Source organism: Pteropus vampyrus, unplaced genomic scaffold, assembly GCF_000151845.1.
Source record: "Pteropus vampyrus isolate Shadow unplaced genomic scaffold, Pvam_2.0 Scaffold61, whole genome shotgun sequence".
Lineage (NCBI taxonomy): Eukaryota > Metazoa > Chordata > Mammalia > Chiroptera > Pteropodidae > Pteropus > Pteropus vampyrus.
In genome coordinates, this window is record NW_011888842.1 from 981,771 (window position 1) to 999,594 (window position 17,824).

General features: G+C 49.0%; 1 protein-coding gene across 1 annotated transcript in view; it reads left to right on the forward strand.

The window, feature by feature from the left end:
* Nucleotides 1-10,107, forward strand: part of COL27A1 (collagen type XXVII alpha 1 chain) — a 144,573-nt gene extending 134,466 nt beyond the window's left edge. The window contains exons 50-59 of the mRNA XM_023531042.1: nucleotides 174-227; nucleotides 387-422; nucleotides 520-537; nucleotides 721-756; nucleotides 1,060-1,086; nucleotides 3,002-3,067; nucleotides 3,950-4,118; nucleotides 5,155-5,264; nucleotides 7,096-7,314; nucleotides 8,138-10,107. Of these exons, the coding sequence (XP_023386810.1) occupies nucleotides 174-227; nucleotides 387-422; nucleotides 520-537; nucleotides 721-756; nucleotides 1,060-1,086; nucleotides 3,002-3,067; nucleotides 3,950-4,118; nucleotides 5,155-5,264; nucleotides 7,096-7,314; nucleotides 8,138-8,284 (882 nt within the window). The 3' untranslated portion in view covers nucleotides 8,285-10,107. The remainder of the gene's footprint in view (nucleotides 1-173; nucleotides 228-386; nucleotides 423-519; nucleotides 538-720; nucleotides 757-1,059; nucleotides 1,087-3,001; nucleotides 3,068-3,949; nucleotides 4,119-5,154; nucleotides 5,265-7,095; nucleotides 7,315-8,137) is intronic.
* The last annotated feature ends 7,717 nt before the right edge of the window (nucleotides 10,108-17,824 follow it).

A 17,824-nucleotide genomic window follows, 5' to 3' on the forward strand; every position in this document is an offset into this window, starting at 1 on the left:
AGCCCACCCCAAGGAACATGGCACAGGCTCAGGAGGTGCCTGGCCTGGCCCCTGCTTCAAGACGTCTTCGTTGTGTTCCCTTGGGACATTCAGGCTGCCCTCTACCCTCCTGTCCCTGTGACTATTCCCCAGGCCCAGGAACAAGGACACATAAGCCTTTTTCTCTCCTTTAGGGAAAGGAAGGCATCATTGGGCCCCTTGGAATCCTGGGACCTTCAGGACGCCCGGTATGTGCGAGAGGTTGGCCAAAGACTGCTGGTTCCCCTTGCCTTTCTGGCTCCAGATTGTCTCTCTGACCCAGGGCTAGCCTGAGCCTCAGTTTCCCATCTGAGAAGTGGGGCTTCCCTCTGAGCTTTCTCTCTCACTTGGCCCTTGGTTTATTGCAGGGTCCGAAGGGCGACAAAGGTAGCCAAGGGAACTTGGTAAGTGGATGGGCTGGGGGGCAGTGCTATGGAGAGTGGGGAGCACAGTTCAGTCCTGGTCCCCTAACTCTCTCTCCCTGCTTCTGTCTCCCTCCAGGGATTGCAAGGTCCGAGGGTGAGTGGGCTGGGGTGCGAGGGCTGGAGGATGGGGGAGTGGGATCCTAGACCTCATTCATCCCACCTGTATCCATTATGCCACGGTCGCCATTGTCCCTACGTCTTCATCTCCTCCAGGAGGCCTGGAGTGGGGAGGATGAAGGCCTCTGACTAGGGCTTCACTGTTCTCCTCTTCCTCCAGGGTCCTCCCGGCCCCAGAGGACGACCTGGCCCACCGGTAGGTAACAGAGCGCTTGGTGCTCATTGAACTGGGGCAGGAGGTGGGCTTTCTTTGAATGAGACCCAAGGGTTTGCCGGCAGACACTTGTCTTGGCCTTGACCTTATAGGGCTCGTAAGCTTCTTGTAGCATACAGACTTCTAGGAGAATATAGAGCATCCACGGTGAGGCCAGGCCTCCAGGAGAGCAGAGACCAGCTTGGTGTGTCCTCATGCCCTGATAGTCCCTCTAATCTCCTGACAGCCCCCGGGACTCTAGCACCCAGTCCCCATCAAATACTGACCCAGACTCTTCTTTTTCAGGGTCCTCCAGGGAGCCCTATCCACTTCGTAAGTTGGAAAACATTCTCTTTTCTCTACTTGGGTGAGGCCTAGGAAGGGAGTAGTTTGTCAGCTGACCCCTCTCTGGCCATAGTAGCTAGTACCCTAACCTGGGCCTAGGAATGCCCATGTCCTTTTGTCACTCCATATCGGACCCTGGGCCCTGAAGCAGCAGAAAGAGCCCTGGGCCGGGAGGCAGGAAACCCAGGTTTTGCCTGGGGTGTGTCTCTGACTGTGAACCCTGGAATACACTCAAACCACCGGGCTCCTGAGTCCTGTTGGTTCACTCTGTACAGATCAGCTGATTGCTGAGGATTCTTCCATATCAGATCCGAGTCCAGAGAGGGTGCAGATCAGGACCCCTGCGTTCCTCCCAGGGGACTGTGGCCCTGTCTGAAAGCATGGCTCCCTCCCGAGCCCTCTGAGGAGTCCTGCCTTTTTTCGCCACGGTGCTGATTGACCCGGGAGGACCAGCAGGCCCTGATGGCATCCCAGATCCCAGGAAGTGGCCCCGGGGGGAGGACTGAATGGAGCGGGAATCCTTGGGCCATGAGCCACTCAGAATCTCTGCTCTTCTCCTCTCAGCTTCTCAGTGGTCCTTCTGCCTCGTCCGCAAAAACAGAATGACAGCCCTGGCCTCTCCTCTACCCTTCCCCCAGGCCTCTCATCAATAAGGAAGCCCGCTAAGAGGAAGCAAAGAGATCCAGGAAAAACTCTTTGCCTCTAAACACTGAAAAATTAGAGGACTTTAAATTGTTTAAATACTAACCTCATCTATTGAGTGTTGTTATATGCCAGACACCATTAGAAGTACTTTTCATGTATAAACTTATTTATTCCTCTCAGCAGTTCATTATCAGTTTTATCGTCATGTCCATTTTCAAGATGAGAGAACTGAGGCCGAGAGGTTAAGCAACTTGCCCTAGATTATGCAGTTAATAAGTAGCCACGCTGGGATTTGAACTTGAGAAGTACTGCCTCCAGAGTTCCAGCTCTGGATCCCAGTGCTGGGCTTTACTCACTGTCAGATTCTGCCCCTCATGGTTTTCATGGCAAGACCGCAACTAGACTTCTGGCAAGCCCAGTGTGAGGGTTGGAGGTTCAAGTATATGTTAGACAATTATGGTACAAGGAGAAACTAGGGACTGTGGGAATATAGAGAAAGGTGGCCATGCCCAGCCCGGGGGCAGAAGCATCAGGAAAGAGTTCCCACTGCAGCTAACATCTGTGGCATGAGTGTAGGGCAGGATTTCTCAACGGCAGCCCTACTGACATTAGGGACCAGATGAGCATTTGCTAGGAGTGATTGTCCCGTGCATTGTAGAATGTTTAGCAGCATCCCTGGCTTCTACCAACTACATTCCAGTAGCAGCCCCTCCTCCAGCTGTGACAGCCAAGAATGTCTCTAGATATTGCCAAATGTCCTCTAGGGGGCGACATTGCCCCTGGCTGAGTACTGGGGGAACAGGAGTTAGCCAGATGGAACATCGGAGGGAGGAAGAGTGTGCCAGGGATTGGGAGCAGCATGTGCAAAGTCTCCGTGGCTAGCTAGAGCATGGCGCTTAGGAATTTAGAAGGACAGTAGTGTGTCTGGTGCATAGAGCAGATGTGGGAGAGAGGAAAGAGGCAGCCCGAGACCACATCACTCAGGCCAGGTCCGGTAACCACGTTGAGGAGTTTGGACTTAATCCTGAGGGCAATGGAGAGCTATCAAAGTACCTGGAGGAAGGGAGTGGAAAGGCCAGCTCTGACTCTGTTTGCAAGGGCGGGTGGGGAGGAAGGATGGAGTTCCACAGAGGGCATGGTGACTTGGCCACGTTTTTGCTGGGGAAGGCAGGGTGGGAGAGCTTGTGCTCAGACCCTGGCACTCCTGCTTATTGGGTCTGGGGGGCCAAGATACACACCCTGTCTGTTCCCTGCACAGCAACAAGATGACCTTGGGGCAGCTTTCCAGACATGGATGGACACTAATGGAGCACTGAGAGCAGAGGTACCGCCAGAGCCCTGCCCACACGGTTTGCCTGCCCCGGGGAAATAGTAATGGCTCACGTGTGGTCAGTGCCCTCCACGTGGCCTGCGCTGAGTATTTCATAGCCTTTGTTGGCATCTCGCAACCATATATGCGGGAGGGTTGTTGCTAAGGCTCAAAGTGAATGGTGACAAGTCCAGAGTCACAAAGCCAGTCCTTGAGCCCCTTTGCTTTCCTCCAAAGCCCTCTGTGGGTGTCAGAGTTCTTGCTGGCCTGAGTCAGGAAGAGATGCTCACCTGGCCTCAGCCCACAGCACCTTCCCGAAGTTCAGTCCCACTGTCTACCAGGAGCAGGAAGCTCATGGTCGTCCCCTAGGGCTCTGCTAAACCCCTGGCCTGTGGTCAACTCAGCTCCAAGACCCCAGGCTGAGAAAGCCCTCAGGTGTCCTCTAGTCGAGCCCCTGTCGGGAGCGCCCGTTGCTGCCTTGCCTTCTTCCCAAGATAGGAAACTTCGCCTGTCCCAGCTCAGACCTCCTGTAGACATTTCTGCTTGGTCCCTGAGCTGGATGCCAGGGAAAGCTGATGCCCCGTCGGCCCTCTCCCCAACCCCTTCTGGAAGGATGAGGGACCATTCCTTGGTGTCCTGCACACCTCGTCTGCCTCGCTCACGGAGGCCTGCCCGTCCCGCCCAGAGACCAGGTTCACCCCTTACTCCTCTCAGGTCTCTAGACCCCATTCCTCTGTCCATCTTTGTCCCCCAGTTTCTTTGTCTGTCAACTGGAAGAATGCCCAACCCCGCCCCAGCCGTGCCCCTGGGGACTCAGAGATGTCTCTCAAGTATCAAGAACCTTGGGCTGGGCCAGAACCTCAAGGGGCCGATGGCCACCCTCTCTCCTCACGATAGGTTTACAGCCATCCAGACCGGCTGGTGCTGGACCAGGGAGGGGAGATCTTTAAAACCTTACACTACCTCAGCAGCCTCATCCAGAGCATTAAGATGCCCCTGGGCACCAAAGAGAACCCCGCCCGGGTCTGCCGGGACCTCATGGACTGTGAGCAGAAGATGGCTGATGGTACGAGGGCCTGCGGGGTCTGAAAAGAGGCCCTTCCTGTCCCCAGGGCAGGGCTGGCGGGAGGCTAGGGGGGTCCAGGAGGAGCTGGGGGAGATGGAGTGTTCGAGCCTTGGCTCATCCTGACCAAGTTTCTGTCCTTAGAGAGATAGGCACACGGGCCATCATTTATTCACTCCACGAACAGTCACTGATCCTCAATACGCCAAGGCTTGTGCTTCCTGGGGGGTGGGGATACAGTGAGAAACACCGAGGAGCAGTTTCATCCTTCCAGAGCCCACAGATACCAAGCTGGGGATGGCCATTTCAGTGCAAGGAGACAAGAGCCTTGGCAGAAGAAGCATCCGGGGGCAAGGAGAGGATGGGGCTGGGGTGGCGGGTGTGCTCCGCACCTCAACCAACTCTCTTCTCTCGTGTGAGCCGATGTGGTACCATGGAAGGACCACAGCTTTGGGGACAGACAGGCCTGAGTTTGAATGTTAGCCCTGCCTCTGACCAGCTCTGTGAGCTGGGGCAAGCTGCCACACTGCCCTGAGCCCCTCTCCCTCCACTGCACGAGAGGCAGACTAGTGGCCAGCTGTCCCGCTCCTTCAGCTGTGGGGCCTTTGACTCCCTTGGAAGCCCAATGGGGAAACCAGATGCCTGCAGAGGGGCCTGGCTGATGGGCAGAAAAGCCCTGACTTCCGCCCATCCCTAGCCAGCCCCAGAAGGATCACTACCTCGGTGGAGAAATCATTCTAGATGACCCCTAAATCCCTTGGGCAAGTGGCTCATCCTCTCAGCCTCAGTTGTCCCCTCTGTAAAATGGACATTTCCCAATAGCAACAGGTCAAGTACTCCGCTATGTGCTGCTCTGGGGGCTCTATCAGCTGTGAGCTCTGCTTAGAGATCTGTGGTCACAGAATGCCTTTTCTGCTCCCCACTCCCTGACTTCATGCCCACCTGGGGCTCAGCAGGTCACAAGGTGCAGAGTCCACCTATAGAACCAAGTCTGGGCTCCTCCCCACATATATACACCACCATCCCATGCTTCCTGTAGGCACCTACTGGGTGGATCCAAACCTTGGCTGCTCGTCCGACACCATCGAAGTCTCCTGCAACTTCACGCATGGTGGACAGACGTGTCTCAAGCCCATCACGGCCTCCAAGGTACCCATCTGCTCCTGTTCCCTACTGGCTGGCACTCTCCCCCGACCCTTCCCGGGGCCACAGCCCACCTTGGGAAAATCATCCCTTCCTTCTAAACTTCGGTTTCCTCACCTACAAGTTAGGGATGAATTGTTCTAAATCTGTGGTTTCCACCCACTTTTGACTTATATGATGCTAATGGTTCTTTCTTCAAATAGAACTTTCTGCCTAAATACCTAAAACGGCATAGTTGGCCAAGCTGGCCTAGATTGGAGGACCATGAGCCATCAGCACAAAATAAGTCAGCGTGAGGCCCCCCTGAGACATGCTGCTGGAATTGTGTGTGCAAATATTAAACGAGTGTTCGCTGCCCACTTACCAGGTGCCTGTCTCTGGGCTGAGAATTTTAGGTGGCTCAGGGCAACTCAACAATGGGCCACTCTCCCAGCCAAGGAACCCCACAGTGCATTGTGGGTCTGCACTTGCAGCAAGCCCTGCACATGGACGATGCGTGCTGCAGGGGAGGCAGGGACCCAGAGCACCTTGCATCCCCTCCCATCGGTCCCCTAGGGAGGCTCCAGGGGGTGCCTTACGCTGACCATCTCACAGCCAGAGTTTAAGACTCTCTAGGCAAGCCAGCTGGTCAACAAGTCAAGTTCCTACCATGTGCCAGGCACTGAGCCAGGTGCTGGGACTTAATACAAAACACAGCAGCCTCGCAGCTGGCTCCATAGCCAGAGCTCACGATCCAGCAGGTCCTTCTCTGTCAGACTTGGGGGCCACATGGCAAACCCAGCTGGCGGAGGGGTGAGGCTGGAATTGGCACCTGGGCTGGCAGCATGACTGCCTGCCCGAGTCACCATCTGCTTTGAGAACAATGGACCATTGTTTTGTGCCAGTCTCAGTCTGTCAAGAACCAATATTGTGGTTGAACTGGCCCTTGAGGCTCTTATTATGATTGCAAGATGCCTTTCCGGAAACTTTGGAAAAATAAAAGTCTATAATGTCCGGGACCTGGACATTATACAGCACAGCTGGGGTCCCACGGAGAGATCACAGGGAGAGTGTGCAGGGGCCTGAGGTTCTGCGGGCTCATGCTATTGGTGAATTTAAAACGTAAGAGAAGGAATTTAAAGCACAGGAAAAGACAAGTGGCCCAAATGGTCAGTTATGGAAAGCAACCAAGATCTCTAAAACAAAAGAGCCTCAGTGCGGGAGGTAATCTGGCTCTTTAGGCAGTCCTGTGGCTGGCAACGTGCTTATCAGAGATGGCTGTCTTTGAAGCGGATGAGGTCAAAGCTTAAGTCGGGTACTTGCATTACAAAAATAGAGAAAACCCAACTGTCAGAGATCATACTACAACCTTATGTCCTGTCCTGTTGTTCGTTGTCGGGCCTGCCATTCCCAGCAGCACCCCCACCCACCCCACAAGGATCTTGGGACTTTGAAAGGATGAGAAGGGCACTGCTCATTTCCTCTACACTCCTAGAGCCCCTCAATCTTGGGCAAGATCCTCTTCCTCTCTGGGCCCCTGGATCCCAACTCAGTCCCAAAGACCCCACTCCTCTAAATGGAGCGGGGTATGGATCAGCTTGCTCCAGGACTCTCGCAGCTCTGGCAGTGGAGTCAAGCAGGCCTCAGTTCCTTCCCTCCCTCATCACTCCTTGGCTGTGGACCGGCTCATACTGACCTCAATTTCCTTGTCTTTTAAGTGAGCACATGTCTGGGAGCATGATTGGGAAATGCTTACCCAAAAGGGCTGATGCCTGTGCCCTCCAGTAAGAGATGAGGAATTCTAATAGCTGTGGGCAGCCAGGCCTGATGCTACCTCACTGCTGCATGTGCTCCACAGGTCGAGTTTGCTGTCAGCCGGGTCCAGATGAATTTTCTGCACCTGCTAAGCTCTGAGGTTACACAGCATATCACCATCCACTGCCTTAACATGACCGTGTGGCAGGAGGGCACCGGGCGGACCCCAGCCAAGCAGGCTGTACGCTTCCGGGCTTGGAATGGGCAGATCTTTGAAGCTGGGGGTCAGTTCAGGCCAGAAGTGTCCATGGATGGCTGCAAGGTAACTCTTGGAGCCCCTCACACACAGACAAGTAGAAAAAAGTGTTGTTATAAAATTGTATATAACAAATTTGTACTATATTAGTATGATATATATAATTTTTATCATTGTGTGATAATTTTATTATAAATTTTACAAAATTGCTTTTATTCACTTTCCTCCCTGGGAACTTTCAGAGAGGAGATCTGGGCTGGTAAAATTCTATAGGCTAGTAGATAACGGTACTTATTTGCAAGACTACTAATAGAAGGCTATATTTCTACTCTCTACCCCGACCCTGGCCAGGCTAATTTCTTCTCTTAACATTTTGGTGATTTTTAAATGCCTAAAACAGGGTGGGTTGTTGTGGGGGGAGAGAAAGAGAGAGAAAGTTGTCCAAAAAAATCAGTTTCACAAAGTGAAACAAAACTGGTAATATACAGTGTTAGTGAGGATGTGGAGAAACCAACACACTCACAGAAAGCTATTTTGAAAATATTAATTGGTAGAAGCTTTCTGGACAGTAGCCACATATATATGTCACCAATATATATCCAAAGCTTTAGAAATGTACCTTATCCTTTGACCTGACAAATCTACTTCTAGAATTTGTTCTAGGGAAATAATTACTGTGCACAACAGTTTAGTACAATGATGTTCATTACAGCATTACACATAGGAATACAAATGGTAGAAGCAATCTCAATGGACAAATACAGGTCGTTGCTATGGTGAAACACCATGTGGCCATTAAAAATGGTGAGGAAAGATGATGGGGAAATGCACATGATATATGATGAGGACCGTGATGGATATGTATGGCCCCTTTTCCTTCTACTCTCAGGTCCAGGATGGCCGCTGGCATCAGACACTCTTCACCTTCCGGACCCAAGACCCCCAGCAGCTGCCCATCATCAGCGTGGACAACCTCCCTCCTGCCTCATCAGGGAAGCAGTACCGCCTGGAAGTTGGACCTGCATGCTTCCTCTGACCTCTGACCTCCTGGCTCCTCTAGGCCTCGAGGGGGAGGGAAGAGGAGGAGGTTGAGGGCAAGGGAGGGTACTTAGGAGCAGGTGGGCCCAGAAGAGGCAGCTCACCCGCCCAAGGATCCTAGGGCAGGCCCTATTGTCTGCCCAGTAGAAGTGGCTAGAGAAGAGCAGGGAATGGGGTGTTCTTGGGGACAATTGATCCCAGCACAGCTCCAAAGACCAATCAAAGAGCCAGCTAGAGCAAGCTGGGCCTGCAACCCACCTGAGCCCCGTGGCCTGTCTCCCAGCGCTGCGGCCACCCCCTGCCCTCCCCAGCTTCCTGCCCAAAGAGCCCCACATTCCAGCCAGCTTGAGGGAAGGGGGCATCTCGTCAGCTGGTCCCTGCTAGGGAGCTTTGATGTGCAATATTAGAGAGGAGACATGAAAAAAGGCGAAAAGGAAGAAAGAAGTATATATATTTTATTTAAACAAACACAGAGAAGGTGCGTTACTATTTTTTTCACCTGGAAAAGAGGTGAGAGGGTGAGAAAGAGCAGCCGGGGGTGGGAAGCAATGGAGATTCTTGGGGCGGGGGGCGCCCACGTTTGCTACCTCCCACTGTGAAATCGCTGGTGCTCACAATTGTCTCATAGTGTATGTGATTTTTTTTTTAAAGAAAAAAAAAAACAAACCCTATTTAAGATTCTGAAGGTGCTACCATTTTTGCCATAGATTTTGAAGAAGCGTTTTGATGTGGGCTATCCTCCACATTTTTCTCTCTCCTCCAAATGACAAAGTTTGGGAAATTTAAAAATTTTTCTTAGCATCACCCTTGGGCTCTATCAGGTAATCTACTAAGGAGGTTGGGGGGAGAAAAAAAAAGGGGGAGGAAGTAAAGCAAAAAACAAAAACAAAAATAAAAAACCTACCAGAAACAGAAGTAGACAATTTTACCTTTTCACTTAAGGACTTTTAAATGTTTGTCCTCTGAAGAGCAGGGGAAGGCCTGAGCTTGAAGGATTTTGACTTGGCCTTTCATGGTCTTGGAGGGGAGTTACGCTTATCTTGGAGGGTGTGATCTAGACTGGCGAGTCCTGGGAGAAGCCTTGACCTTGAAGAAACCAGTTATAAGAGTGGCAATGGGTCAGGGCTGGTCTTGAAGGTAAATATAGAACCATCTCATGAAGCCTCATGCCATCCACTCAGGTCCTCCCTTCTTGGAGCTTGCCCTTTCAAGATGCAGTCATCACTTTTGCTTTTTTAATTGTCATTAAGTTCTGTAGAAACACAGTGTCATTACCTCCCAGTGTAAATGTGGGCTGAGGAGAAAGATTATTACAGGAATCTCGCAGTTCGGCATGATCGGGAATATTCAGTGTCACTTGAATTGTCCTATATCAGCGAACTAGTCAGCATCCAGGTTGGATTTTGAGGTTATTTTAACTATGGAGTTATTTTTATAGAAGGGGAGATTTTATGTGAAAGTCTATTTGTCTTCCCCCCACCCCCACCCCTAAAGTTGTGTTTCTTTGGGAATTGGATTTGATTTTCATTATTTAATACCTCACTCTGGCCTACCCTCCCCACCGGACACTTCCTGCACCCCTCGCCCTCCGGCCCCAGCCCACGGAAGGGCGTTTTTTTGTAGCAGCTCGGGCCTCATCTCAGCGCTCGGTTTCCCCATGCTGCCAGTCTCAACCTGGTTTCTGTCTTGTTCTTGGATTTTTCTGCTGTCCTCGTTTATGTCTCTGTCCATATGTCAGTGTGTTAAAACCCCAGTGGGTTCCATCTCCTTTTCCCTTCTGGGTTTTAAATAAATATTTAAAACTGAGGCAATGGAATGACACACCTGTGGCCGCGTGCTTCTTTGAAAAGCCTGGAAGGAGGTTTCTGGCAGGGCTGGAGGGTCAGAGGAAGATGCTCGGGGATGCCTTGCTTCTGCTGCTTCCCTTATAGGTGGTGGGGGTTGGGCGGGCAGGGAGAGCGATAAGGCACCTTAGTTGGGGGCGGCGGCTGGTGCCGAAAGTGAGGGAGTCCGGGTCCCGTAGTGTCTTGGTTTCTTGGGGCTGCTGTAACAGTACCACAAACCTAGTTGCTTAAACCAACAGGAATGCATTCTCTCCCAGTTCTGGAGGCTAGAAGTTTGAAATGAAAATATCAGCAGGGCCACAGTCTCTCTGATTCCTCTAAAGGAGGTTCCTTACCTTGTCCAGCTTTTGGGGGCCCTAGGCATTCCTTGGCTTGCAGGTCAGCACCTCAAACTCTCTTTCCGGAGTAACATGACATTCTCCCTATGTGTCTCTGTATCCCTGTCTTTGTATAAAGACAGCAGTCAGATCGGATGAAGGCCCACCCTAACGATTTCATCTTAACTTGATTACATCCACAAAGACCCCATTTCCAAGTAAGGCCACATTCACAGACACACCCTTCCGGAAGCTACAATTCAACCCATAACATACAGGGAGGAGGTATATTGAGGCTAATGTGAGCAATTCTTTTTTATTTTTTTTTTCAGTGTGGTCAAATTATACATAACATAAAACTTACCATTAATGATATTTAGTACATTCTTGATGTTGTGCAGAATGTTTTCATCATCGCAAAAGGAAACTCCAAACCCATGAAGCCATCACACTCCATCCAAGCCCCTGGAAAGCCACTAAGCTGCTTTCTGTCCATGGCTCTGCGTACTGTACATATTTCATATAAAAGGAATCATACAATATATGACCCTTTGGGGCTGAACTTTTATTCAGCACCATGTTTTCAAGGTTCATCCTTGTAGCATGTAGCGGTACTTCGTTCCTTTTTATGACGATAATATTCCTCGATATGGATAGACCACATTTTGTTTATTTTTTCATCCAGGGATGGGAGGCCAAAGCAGTACCTGTCTTGGAAGAAGTGAGTGAGGATCTAAGAGATAGAGTTAGCCAGATTTAGGATACCCAGATAAATTTGAATTTCAGATAAACAGGGAATATGTTTTTAGTATAAGTATGTCCTCTTCAGTATTTGGGACATACTCATACCTGCCGGACCCCATCTCTCCTGACATTTGGTGCAGTTTTCTTTGGTCTTCCTTCTCAGGGACCTTAGTTGAATCAGAACTTTTCTGCCCTTAGATCTAAGAGAAAGAACAAATCACAAGCCATTGAATTCATACCTGGGATTTTATGTTTTGAAAACTAGCTGTAAATTTCTAGGTCCTCGGTTTACACTCAGCTGCGTCTTCTTCCCCCCGCCCCGCCCCCCATGCTGCACCTACCCAGATGGTGAGCACCAGGAGCTGCTGCCTCTGTGGCTCCAAGAGTCCCATCCACAAAGCCCAGGAGCCATAGTCTGGAGAAGCTTGGAGATTCTCAAGCCCCAGGTACACCCTCCCACTTTACATAAAAGGCCACCGAACCCAAGGAAGCACCTGAGGTCACCTGGTGAGGCCAAGACAAAGCTGCGATTCAAACCCAAGTCTGTTGATGGCGCTGTCATGTACATTAGACCAGCTGTTCTCAGTGTGGCCCCTGGGACTGGCAGAACCAGCAGCCCCCAGGGGCTGGTTAGGAATGCATATTTTTGGCCCCTTTCCAAAGGTATTGAACCACAAACCGTGAGAGTGGGGCCCTCCCTGTTTTAATAGCCTCCCTAAAGATTCAAGTACCTGCGCAAGTCCCAAATATCACAGCCCAGCGCTATTTCCTAACTGGAAAATAAGCTTGGAAATGAGATAGGATGTTCTTTTCCTTTTTTTGACAATCAGAAACGCAATGGAGACAGTCTGAGCCATCTGCTTAGGTCTGTCACCTCCAAAGAGCTTGCCCAGCTCTCACCAATGCCTCTTGTTTGCAGGTGGGAAAGTTCAGTCACTTTAACTGTCTGTTTTCTCCATCAAAAGCTCTGTGAGGGCAGGGGATATGCCTTGTTTCCTGCTATAGCCACAGAACATAGCATGTTGAAGGCACTCGAACTTGCTAAACTATTGCTAGCAGGAACTCATCTTCATTTCCTCTGTGTCTGTTTATCAGCAGCACCTTGCTCATTTTGAGCCTTGTGTGAGCACTGGAGCCACAGAGACTGGCAGTGTGTCTGAGGGGCTGTGAGTCTAGTGGAAGCAGCTGGAGGGGTTGGAACATGTGTGGTTAAGGGTTAGGAAAATAGAGAGCGGCAAGCCAAGTTGGGGGAGCAGAGGGAGCAAACAGAATGAATAGCTGATGCAATCTCAGCAGGGGAGGGGAGCATAGTCAGGAGGCGGCACTCTGCATTACTCAGGGTCTCCAGAGAAACAAAACCAATAAGGGGGGTATGTGTGTGTGTGTGTGTGTGAAGATATCTATTCCAAGGAATTGGCTCACATGATTATGATGGCTAGCAAGTCCCAAGATCTACAGAGAGTGCACAAGACCCAGGAGAGCTGCTGGTATAGTTCTAGTCCCAAGGCTGACAGGCTTGAGACCCAGGAAGAACTGATGTTTCAGTTCATGTCCAAAGGCAGGAAAAGACATGTCCATCTCAAGCAGTCAGGCAGAAGGGATTCTCCCTTACTGAGGCTTTTAATTCTATTCAGGCCTTCAACAGATTAGATGAGAACCACCCACCCTTGGGAGAGCAATCTGCTTGGCTCGGTTTACCCATTCAAATGTTAATCTCATCCAAAACACCCTCACGGACACACCAGAATGTTTAACCAAATATCTGGGTACCCCTGGCCCAGCCAAGCTGACGCATAAAGTTAATCATGACAAATGATTATGAGCTGAGAGAGAATGCATAGAATTTAGCCAGATGGGGAAGGGCATTGTGGGGAGAAGGACTACCTGTCAAGGCCTGGAAGCAGAGGTGGCACTGCATATTTGGCAAATACTAAGTAGTTCAAATGGTGCTACAGGGTAGGGTATAGGGAGGCCTGGGATACTGGGCCGGGACTAGGACAAGCCACAACCTTGCACAGGAGAGCAGGGTTTGGGTTGGCCAAGTTGAGTTTAGGTTGTAATGGGGAGCTGGAGCAGAGCTGTCTAAGAGGCAGCTGGCTGAGCTGGGAGGACAGAAAAGAGGTCTGAGCCACCATTAGAACTCCAGAGCCATAAGTAGCATCTGTGTGGCTCTGAAGACATGGGAGCAGAAGAGAGAGTCAGAAAGAAGGGCCCAAGGGAAAAGAGAAGAGGGTTATGTTAAAACTGTGCCATTTGCAACTCTCAGCTGGTCCGTATTCTAGGAGGGCCTCTATGGCCTGGCCAGTGAGGCTATTGCAGCTGGGACAGTTCGTTCCCAGCAGGAGCAGGTAGGAAGTCGTGGACAGAAGGCAGTTCTCCCTGGGCTAGCAGCACCTGCAGTTCCCGATCTCCTGTTACACAACCAAGTGTCAAGAAACAGCCCAGGTGGACTTCCCAGGCCCGACCAACTCCAAGGGAAAGCCCGGGCCACATGTTTGCTCTGTCCACAATGAATCAAGCCCCACGCACGTACATCTCGCAATTACCAGCAGCCCGGTGCTGGGAAAGTGAGGGAGGAACAGGCAGGAAGCGGGGAGGTGGGCAGGCGATTCCAGCCTCAGCTTCCTAACCGGGGCATGGCCTTGGGCAGGTCATTCATCTCTGGGCCTCTGCAAAATAGGGATGATGTGCCCATCCTTGTTTGCCAACCACGGACAGGGAAAGTGTTCGACAGCTAACAGTAAGGTGAACCACATGAAATTAAATGATACTCAACTGCTTTTTGACCTATAAAATCCAGTTTCATATGGTTCAACCCAATAACAGTACCATTCAAAATAATCGTGGCTACAATTTCTTGCACACTGACCATGAACCAGGAGCCGTGTGGATGTGATATGTTTTCAGCCCACGCATAACCCTCTGAGATCTGTGTTATTACCTTGGCTCTTCAGATGAGAGGGAGCCAAAGTCCAGAGAGGTCACGTGAGTTACCCAAAACCACAAAACAGGATTTGAACTTAAGTAAATCTTCTTTTTGAGTATTTGCTCAGCCAAAACCCAAGTTCCTAATTAGAACAGTTTGCTCTGCCAATGTATTCTTCGTTGCTCCTCAGGCAGAAGACCACAAATTAGTCATCAGACTCAGAACTCAGCCCTGGCCTTGAGGAGGAAGCATGGATAAAGTGGCTTTCTCAGCAAATGAATCCTTTCAAATGGGTGCCTTTCCCTGGTTATCTAAGCTTTACCTCTTCGCCATATCACCTTACTTCTCTGAGCCATCAGTCTCCTCATCCATCTAATGGGGAAAATGTCTATTTTCTTACACCTGCTATAGACTTTGCATTTTGATGTCTTTAGAAATGAGATGTAACCTGCAATCACTGAAGCAGTTATGGAATGCGGGCATATATCTCTCCTCCCCACCCCAGCTTATTAAACTGATGGTGATGGTTATTTTAATAAGCGGACCCTTAGGAGCAAGTTTGTTCCATTTAACGAGCATTTTACAAATGTGAACTGATTTAGTCCTCATAACAACCCAGTAAAGTGGGTACTATTATCATCCCCATTTTACAGGTAGAAAAATTGAGGCACATAAAAGTTAAGTAACTTGTGCCAGGTCACACAGCTAGCAAGCAATTGAGCCATGACAACACTTCACCACCATGCTACACTGCCCTGATGGCTTTTCTGTCTCTTTCTTGCCAAACCCCTCTTGATGTTTTGCCAGGGCCAGGTGGAAGGGCAGGCTAAGGAGGGCTGCCTAGAACCTCAGTCCATAGAGATATTAAAGCATCTGTGACATTTAAGACGATGGAGAAAATTATACTGTTTCAGGGTGAGTGCTGGTTTTACTTGAAGGAACTGTTTGGATACCATCTTGGGAGAAGAATGAGGCCCCCAAAGGGAGTGACGGGAGTGAGGATGGCGAAGACCATTCACTCCTTCCCAGGAGAGGCAGTCTATTTACTCACAGTAAGGTAAAAATCCTACTCACAGTACTCTGGCCACCAGATGTGTGGATTTCCTATCACACCAAGCAAATCTCTGACTCTCCAGACATTAACGGGATTTCCTGCAATTCAACCCACTTCTGACACTAACTGGAATTAACATTAGATACACAGGTTAAGGGCTCAGTCCTACAAGACTGTCTCCACTTCAGACACCAATCACAAGTCCAGGTTGTCCCCTGTGCTTCTGACTGGCATTCTGTAAATCAGAGCTTCCCACGACTCTCTCTTCGAGTTTGGCAATTTGTAAGAAAAGGCCACAGAACTCAGAAAAATGGTTTAGTTACTAGATTACCAGTTTATTATAAGAGGATACAACTCAGAAACAGGAGATGCATAGAGCAAGTTTTGTGGAAGGGGCACAGAGCTTCCGCACCTTTTCTGAATGAGCCACCTACCCAGCACCTACCTCCATGTGTTCCTCAACCTGGAAGTTCTCCAATCCCAGTCATTTAGGATTTTTATGAAAGCTTCCTTATGCAGGCACGATTGACTAATCATTGGCCATTTGTTAGTGACCAACTCAATCTCCAGCCCCAGTTCCCTCCCCAGAGGTCGGTGGGATCTGGGCTGAAAGTTCCAACCCTCTAAAGCATCTAATCACAAGGTTGGTTCCCCTGGTAACCAGCCTCCATCTGGAGCCTATTCAGGAGCCCCCAGACACTGCCATCTCATTAGCACACAAAAAAAGACACTTATCACTTTGAAAGTTCCAAGAGTTTTAGGAGCCAGGAAATGGAAGTAAAGACTAAATCTATATTTCTTACTATATCACACTCACTGTCTGTATCACACTCACTGTCTGTGTTTTGCTTCTGGTGACATGCAAGTTAGGTCATTGCTAAATTGCTCTGGAGAAAAGAAAGACCAAACCTTGCTCTTTGCTTGATTCTCCCTATTCACCCTTCTCCCATGCAGGCTGCCATTAGCATTTCTGCATCTGGACAAATGGAGGCCCACAGACTACTGGTTTAAATACTTAAACATTATAAATTAGAAGTATTTAAATAAAGCCGACTTTAAAATTTTAAGTTTTAGAAGTTTAATTAATGGGTTAAATCTCATTCCAAATTTTTGAAAAACTAAAATCTATTCATAATGCGAAGGTTCAGCATAACGTTTTTGAGATTCATTCATGTCGGTACACGTAGCAGCGAAGAGGAATTTCCCACTTAAATGGCCAACATTTCTAATTAGTCCTTTGCTCTGCTTCTGCAAACATGCTTGCTGCATAGGCCAAAGATCCTTTCCCTTTAAGACGTATCGCTTTAGTGCTTGTATTGCTTTAGTTTGAAAAGATGTATTGCCTTAGTGCCTGTTTGAAAAATCCCTTGCTCTCTGTAACTGCCCGTAGCCCATAGCAGTTTCAGGGGTCTGTAAATCAGCCCGTGCCAGCTGTAACAACCGGGCGTACAAGCGAAATTGCCCCTAAGCTCACTGCCCAGATGTTCAGAGCACTAGCTCTTCTGGGACCGCCAGCGTTAATAAAACTGACTTCTCTTTCTCTCTGGGTTCCTGCTTGGATTTGCACTGATCTGATTTTTGGGATTTTTTCGTAACATCAGTAATTCATTCCTTTTACTTGTTAAGTATTTCATTGTATGAAAATGCTACCAACTCTTTTTCCATTTTCCTGTTGACTGACACTTGACTCGTTTTCAGTTTTTGGCTACCTTGAATAATGCTAAAGTCTTACACGTGACATATTCTTTTCTTTCTCTTAAATGGGATAGTAATTTTAGGAAGCAATTTGGTTCCTCCTGGATACCTATCGTCAGAGGAAAAGTCACAATATAAAATGTTATAGACAACTATATCTCGATAAAACTAGAAAAATAAAACAAAATGCTATAGATATACAAAAGAAGACATGAAAAAAGAAATTATCATCTAAGAAGTGAATAAATGAAAGGTTATGTAGCCTTTAAAATTGCAATTACCAGCTATACTGAAAGAAGAAAAAATATTCAAAATGTATGACATGAACAAGAATACAAAATTATGAGTATACCATAATACTTTTGGGGAATATTTATTTATGTGAATAAAGATTTGATACCATCATGTAGACATGCAAATGAGCAGTAGAATCATTCATTCCACAGTATTTCCAGGATTGGACTTTACTGCTGAAAACAGAGGCGCGCTCCCTGCTCAAATAGCAGCGGGTAAAGACCACATGGAGATAATTTCCTGTTTTAGAAGTTGGGAGATGGTTCAAGCAATACATTTGCTGCAAATGGACATTCAACTTAATGCCCCTTTCTTTTGGGAAATGTCCCTGCTTCCAGGACTGGGTTGGGCACCTTCTGGACTTTTGCTCTTTCACAGTTGTTATCACACTCAGTTGGAAGTGAATCCACATTTGCCCTCACCCTCACCCCTCCATCTCCCCCTCCCCATCGTCCCCTACACTCCACACTAGCCTGGCAACTCTAAGATGCCTTCAGCATTTGATTTATGGCTGGGTCCCTCTTAAATCTTGCTGTTCAGTGAGACAGGTACTGGATGAAAACATGAGTGCTTGCCTAGAGGCCCCTCTCTTGAAATTAGCATTAACTAACATCATTCCAGATAATATCATATCTGCCTTGGTTTTGAACAGCCAAAATTTCTG